This window comes from Periophthalmus magnuspinnatus, chromosome 8, assembly GCF_009829125.3.
Source record: "Periophthalmus magnuspinnatus isolate fPerMag1 chromosome 8, fPerMag1.2.pri, whole genome shotgun sequence".
NCBI lineage: Eukaryota > Metazoa > Chordata > Actinopteri > Gobiiformes > Gobiidae > Periophthalmus > Periophthalmus magnuspinnatus.
Genome location: NC_047133.1, coordinates 16,255,450 through 16,263,046, shown reverse-complemented (window position 1 = coordinate 16,263,046; position 7,597 = coordinate 16,255,450). Strand labels below are relative to the sequence as shown.

Sequence of the window (7,597 nt, the reverse complement as noted above, 5' to 3'; positions counted from 1 at the left end):
TTAATTTCAGGTAAATCAGACGCAGCTCGTTTCCCTGACCTCACGTCGCTCAGAAACCCCCACGTGTCACAGATACCTCCAGCCCAGACTCTGGTGTTTTATGCATGTGGTGAGGGCAGCTCCCGTTCGAGATGAATGAGTCACTCCTGAGGCTGTAGTAACATGTCACACTATCCAAGGTCCAGGCCTGAAACCGGACCTGGACTGTCCCGAAACTCGATCTGGACGGGCCTGACAGGAACCTCATCCATTTCCCACATGAGTCTCTCTTCACCTTCACTTTATGAAGGATTTTATTTGGCAGCAACTAGGAACTTTGATGGACTCATGAGGTACTATTTATATATATTTAGATGTAAGTGTCATTGCAAACAACTTATAAGATGTGTAGTATAAGCTTTATGTAACAGAGATGTGACTGTGAGTGAACAGCAAACAGATGGTAGAGATTAAATACTTGTACTTAAAGGACCCACATTCCTCTATTCTCTGATCTGTTCTAATGTCGTTTCCTCATCACAAACAGACCTGGAGTTATGTTTTTTTGTTTCATTCACACATGTTTAACACACAAACTCTGCATATTTAGCCTGAGTTCTTCTCTCAGCCTGAAAACACTCAAGGTTCCACCTTGTGATGTCATTATGTGGTAGTACAGGAAGTGCTCCACTGTGTTTTTAAACTCCACACACCTTCACTAAAATCATTTGGATAATCTCACCCCTGGAATTACCAATCTCTACTGAACTAAAGGTTAAAGGAGCTGTTAACTTGAAAACTACCACTTCATGACATCACAAGGTGGAACAGAGCATTTTGAGCTTTGGAGATGTAAACAGACTAATAATAAAGTGTTACTCAAACATGTGTGAATGAAACAAAATACAACTCCAGGTCTGTTTTTGAGGATGAAACTGCATGGATTAAACCTCACATGAGTCCATTTTGTGTTTGCCAGTTTTGGAGTTACTGAGTTAGGATGATTGGGTTATTTATTTTCTGTCTTCTGTTTATTGTTTCCCCACGAAATCTAAAGTTCTCTTAAAAGTTTAAAACATTATAAATCTGCATTCTGTGGTTGCCATGGTCATGGTTGGCTGCTCTTGTGGCTGACTGACTGGCACACTGACCATTTTTTTAAACCATTTTTTATTTTTATCTTCAATGTTTAACTATTTTAACATTTTGACATTTTGACCCACTCAGAAGTGCAGCTTGTGCAGGTCAAAGGTCGGAGGTTAAGGACTATCGGATGGTGAGATTTGAGCTGTTTGTTTTTCCTGTATCCATGGCGACCCTGTATGTTGCTAGGCTAACCAGCTATCTCTGAAACACTACAGACTTTTACAACAGCATTTCTACACCAAATATGACAGAAGACGCTCCAGAGGGAATGTTCCGCCTTTTCTGCTCAAACTGCCCCTCGACAACAAATATTGTTTTATTGATTGATTAAAGGCCCTGTGCCTGATTTCTTCCCTTGTATTTGAACAAAAATACCCCACACACATGTAAAAGCTTGAGCTCAAAATAAGTCAGCTGCGTCTCTGCATCCAATTTTAAAACATGTTATTGTCCGGTCATCAGAAAGTGTGTGTTAGCATGCTAGTTATTATTAGCTTTGCCTCTGGGGGGACTAATTATGATGTTCAGAAAGTATAAATTAAGTGTAGGAATAACTCTGGACCACTGCAAACCATTTAAAATGAGCTGGTTCTGTGTTTCATGTTGTTTTTTTAATGTTTGTATTGTCTCTTAGCATAGAATCCATAGTAAAAAAAAACATTCAAAAGACCTGTAAACACACATTATCACACAGCCTTCTCTCGTGTAGTGACCCGCTCTATATTTACCCGGGACAATGAGCGTTCATCTCTTATCAGTCTAATCCCGTTCATCATTTGGAGAAAACAGCTGTCACAGTCTTTCCACATCAGCTGTGAATTAGCATTAGCATTAGCATCTGTACTTCAACACTAAATCCCCTTTAATCCCCCCGGACCTCAACGACATAACATCATTATGATTCGACCAAGACGCCGCCGCTGCTGCCGTGTTTACAGAGTTTGACTGATTTAACTGACAGGAATGAAAGGAACGAAGAACGAGAGGGTTTTAGGTTCAGACGTCCATCCACAAAGTCCTGTCTCTGGAAATACTGAGGTACAAGTGTTTGAGTAACTTCCCAATGTCTGTGTATATGAAGACTGTATATATCAATGGACATAGTTAACCTGCTAGCTGCCACGTTCCAAACAGGAAGTGATCATTGGCGCACTTCCGGCTCCATCGACTCTGGCTTCAATTCACTTTCTATTGAAAAACTGTGTCCCCTCTCTCTGTAACTGCTGCTGTCAGACTCATCATTTTGGTCTTAAATGTTTGTATTAACCCGCTCTACATGATCCTGGGGTTTTTATTTCACTGTTGTGTCTGTAAATCAAGATATGAACATTAATAACAAACACTTCTTTATACTTCCTTGATGTAAAGCGCTTTGAATCTTGAAGGTGGAAACTCGAGTAAAAATCTAGGTTATATTTAGACGATGAGTTAAGTCTATGAGCGACAAAAGCTTTACTTTACATTATTAAAGTATTTGAACATAAGTGTTTCTTTCATGTATTTATTTGTTCAAAGTTTTGTTGTGAAACACCAGATTTCGTGCATTTTTAATGTCTCCAAGTGTAAGGCGTGGAGCAGTTTAAATGAGGCTAAAAACAACAGATGTGGGGTCAAAGTTGAGAGGAGCAGGAGATTCAGTTTCACAAGTTACAAACAAAAACAAAACTATAATCAGACCTCAGTTTTGGATTACTTTGTACTTGTATTCAAGTAATATTATTTTGAAGTAACTTTAGTCTTACTCGAGTACATCTCTTGGCCACTGTCAGTTATTTTGTTCCGATATTTGTTGTGAAAATACCAGATTATTTCATGTTGTCTCCTTCCAATTACAAGGTGTGAAGTAGTTTAATGTAGTGTCAGTTTTGAGATTACTTTATACTCGTACTTGAGTAACATTACTTTAAAGCACATGTGTCAAACTCAAGGCCCGGGGGCCAAAAACGTATGATGATCTTAAAATGTCATTTTATCAGGAGATACGCAGTTACACAGCCATATTTTTTACATCTAGGCAAATGTATATGCAATATTAGTAACTTGAATAAGTCATAAATACACCAACAGTTAATTAACAAGTTAAAAAGTTGTTAGATTTATTTTACATCTGGCCCTTTGATGGCAGCTATTTTGCTGATGTTGCCCTTGGTGAAAAAGTGTTTGACACCCCTGCTTTAAAGTAAAATGACTCTTACTCGAATATAATTTGTGGCTACTTGGCTACCGGATTTTGTGGATTATTTAATGTTCATGTACAAGGCATGAAGTAGTTTAAATTAGGCTAAAAACAACAGCTGTAGCATCAACACTGAGAAGAACATTAATAAGAGACACAGTACTCGAGTAATATTACTTTGAAGTAATGTTACTCTTACTCGAGTACATTTCTTGGCCACTTTCAGTTATTTTGTTCCAATTTTTGTTGTAAAATTACCATATTTTGTGGATTATTTACTGTTCTTTTCTTCCATGTACAAAGCGTGAAGTAGTTTAAATTAGGGTAAAAACAACAGCTATAGCGTCAACGTTGACATGGCTTTGTACTTGTACTCGAGTAATGTTATTTTGAAGTAACGTTACTCTTACTCGAGTACATTTCTTGGCCGATTTACACCTCTGCGTATCTCCCAGCAGTGACACAAGCAGAGCATGAGTGTCCTATGTCCGGACTCAGTGATGGCAGAGTGAGAACATGGGTCAAAAATAGAACGGGGACGTCTACAAAAGCAGAACGAGCGCTCCTCAGACAGAAGAAGAGAAGAATAGGCCGAAGCATCTAGAGCCAAACAGCTTCAGACCAGCTCCACAGACAGACAGCAGAAGAAGAAGAAGAGCCCGAGGCATCCACAGCTTCAGAACCACACACTAGTTTTATTTTTTGAAAGTTTTGAGACAGGTGCGAGCTAACGAGGATGTCAGTGTGTACCGTCCTGCAGAAACGCGATGGAGCCGTGGTGGGAGCGGAGCTGACCTGTAGCGTCCGGGAGGAGAACAAGGCTTTAAAGGAGAGCTACAGCGCCGACTGGCAGAGCATCTACTTCAAAACACAGCCACAGGACAGGTAAGAACAGAGGGAAGGGGGAGGAGAGAGAGAAAGAAAGATAGACACAATACCGGAAAGTTTGGACTCAGAACAGAAAAGAAGCAAGAGACGGATAGATAGAATTATTAGTGAAGAAAAAAAAGTTAAATAACTCTACTAAATATTTTCTGACAAAGCAAAGGCAGGCTACTTTGAGGATTTTAATATTATTTTTTATTTTATTTTTATTTATACCATTTTCTGTTTATATAAATGGACATAGCTAACCTAGCCGCCACGTTCCAAACAGGAAGTGATCATGCGCACACTTCCAGCTCTATCCATTCTGACTCTGGTTCCAATTCACTTTCTATGTAAAAACTCAGTCTCCTCTTTTTGTGCTGCTAATTTCAGACTCGTCATTTTGGTCTTAAATGTTCGTATTAACCCGAGTATCTTGTTTATTCTGTTGAAGATCTGATGAAAAAAAATAACTCGAGCTCCAAAGTCTCAGCCTCTGACCCTGTGAGGTGTTTGTTTTGTGTAATGTTCAAACTGAATGTTCAAACTGACGGCTCGTATGACTTAAGTAGGTGCAAATCCTGCGTCCTCAGCTCACTATTTCAGCGCATTCATTTTAGGTGATGTTACTATTTCAAACACGGAGCTTGTTTTCATTCGTAAGACGTCTGCAAAAACACACATAAACACGGAGCCAAGCGCGACGGGAGTGACGCAGTTTACACCAAGACACTTCACCTTCAAATCAACCATTCTCAAGTTTTAATATGTTTTTCTATAAACCAAAAATCTTTTATTTATTGGTTTATTGAAATATCTACAAACATTCAAAATTAATCACAGCGATCCATCCAAAGAAGTCATAAAATACCACAGAAATGTTATCAGAAATTCAAAATGGTTGGATTGTTTGCTCATTTTGATCGTTGCTCTGTAACTTTTCCTGAATCTTTCTCTTATGTTTATTTATTAACTTTAAGATATTAACATTTAAATTTTATGAAGAGTTATTTATGAGGACCAATTTTTAATAAAGCCGTCCAAAACGTTTTTTTTTCTTTATTTTTATCACTTTTTACATTTTATAAACAAACAGAAGATATCAAATATATGATGTAAGTTATATGGAATACAAAATTTTAGGTTTTATATTCAAATTCTCAAAGTAGCCACCCTTTGCTTTGTCGAAAAATAATTAGTAAAGTTATCTAAACGAGTGGTGAGGGCGGAAAGGGGCGTTACCTTCAACAGCCTAACTCCTGATTGGCTCTTTGGTTGCTATGATACTCACAGTTGGAATTTCAAATATTGAACTTAGCTCCAAATTGACCGCTATAACTGCTCTAGCCTCGATGAGCTTCATTTGACTGGAGCCAAACGCCGACTTCTTTACACACACTTTGACTTCTTCCCATAATCCTCTTTGCTCTTTACTCTTTCTGACCTAAACACTTGTGTCTTTCAGACAAACCATGAACATGAACGACACCTGCCGCAGAGAAACGCTGTCCAGACAGTGGCAGGCGCGCACCCTGCTCCAGGCGTGCCCGTCCGGCGTGATCCGAGTGGGCACCGTGGAAACCGGGGTCAGAGAGCACCAACTTCTGCCCAAAAGAACCACGCTCCCCCTCCCCATCTTCACCCCATGCGAGCTGGGCATCCGCTTCGGCCGCGGCGCTGCCCACACCGAGGAGGACCTGCAGCCGTTCCCCGCCCCCAACGGCGTCTGCCCCACCAAGAGGTCAGTGGACGACATCACCAAAGACCTGCCTCCGGTCAAACCCAACATCGTGGAGTTCATTAAGGTCCCGAAGGCTCTGGGTCGATCGCTGTCCCAGGAAGCGCAAAGAGGTTAAGCGAAGAAGCGTTCAGATTGTAGAATGTGCTGAGGTCATACTGCCAGAAGGGGGCGACAGATTTAATATAACGGCCTTTAGAATGTTGTGACGTCATCTGAAACCCAGGAAGTGTTGGTAAATGGACTGGTTTTGAGCGCTAACAAATAAACATGCTAAGGTGTACAGTGATCGGTACGGTATGTCGATGTAAATATTCAAACTGCTTGGAATATGGTGGCAGAAATTATGGCGTTTTTGTTAAATTAAAACCTCGCCGCGTAACTTTTCTTTCGGTTGATCTGCCAGCTGCTTGGCTCCAATCAGGAAAGTTACACAGTGAAGTTTTAATATCTTTCGTTAAACGTTTTTATCAGTGTTATGTAACTTGAAATAAAGCCCAAAAACCCCACTCGTGCTGCGTATCCTGACCGAGCACATTATCCCGCCTGTTGTACCCTTTGGCAAGACACTAAATCTAACTTAAGCCTGTTATTTTGTACAGTGAAGGATTATTTTGAATGTTTGGCTTGTAAATAATGGAAAAGTCTGACACAGGTGTTTAAATGGACATGAGTGAGTTTGTACTGGAAAGACTGTGAGTGGAAACAGATACAGAGGGAGAGGAGGAGAGGAGGGAGGGGTGATGACAGCTGGGAACAGCGACATGCTTCTACCCCCCCGACCCCCTCTCCTTGTCCCGGTGTGATCTCTGAGAGGACACTGTGCTCCGCGTGCTCCACTGACGTTGCCAAGTATGTGAAAGATAAACCTGTAAGAATGGAAGAGATGTTCTACACGTTTCACCTTTGCACATTTGTTCTGAAATAGATTGTAAATGTTTTTCTTGTGATGATTCATGTTATATTTTGATAGTTCTATATTTATTTATTTCAATAAAATAATTTTAAAATTGCTTTGGGTTCTTGTTGCCTTCATTCTGCTAATTTTTTATTTATTTATTTAATTATTTATTTACTTACTTATTTATTTATTTGATTGGCACAGTGCATGCTAATGAACAGATATGATTCAACATGATTTTTTTTCTATTCCTCTGCTGTGTTCCAGTCGTCTACAGGGATGTGTTTAAATTAAATAACATGGGCTGGTATGTTTCTAAATCTCTTCATAAAACTGCAGACAGAACTGCAACAGGCTTTAAATAACTCCACATGGCCATATGAAGTTTCATTAGTAAAAAATAAATAAATGATTTATATGTATTGCACTTTATAATTAGCAGGACAGTCCTTAGCTCGTTAGCGTGTGTTAGCGTGTGTTAGCGTGTGTTAGCGTGTGTTAGTTCACCTCTGTGTAATACTGCTCTGGGTCAGACTAATTGATCCCAGTGGAACATATAGGATCCAGGAAGACGTCAACATTTGACTCATTTGATCAACCAGGCCTCAGGATACAACCTCTGTTACTGAGGTTTGCATCATCAAAATATTCAATTCAATTTATTTTGTAAAGGTCAAAATCACCACAGCACTCGCCTCTCAGGGCTGAACATGAGAAATTATTTAGCTAATAGAAAGATAAAGAAAATCAACAATGAAACAGAAACAGACAAACAAATGGAGAAGTGTTC

General features: G+C 39.6%; 1 protein-coding gene across 1 annotated transcript; it reads left to right on the top strand.

The window, feature by feature from the left end:
* Positions 1-3,873: 3,873 nt before the first annotated feature.
* On the top strand, positions 3,874-6,917 carry tcap (titin-cap (telethonin)). The gene is made up of 2 exons (XM_033971220.2): positions 3,874-4,186; positions 5,634-6,917. Exons 1-2 carry the CDS (start codon positions 4,038-4,040, stop codon positions 6,022-6,024), a joined length of 540 nt encoding a protein of 179 aa, XP_033827111.1. The 5' UTR covers positions 3,874-4,037; the 3' UTR covers positions 6,025-6,917.
* Positions 6,918-7,597: the final 680 nt, after the last annotated feature.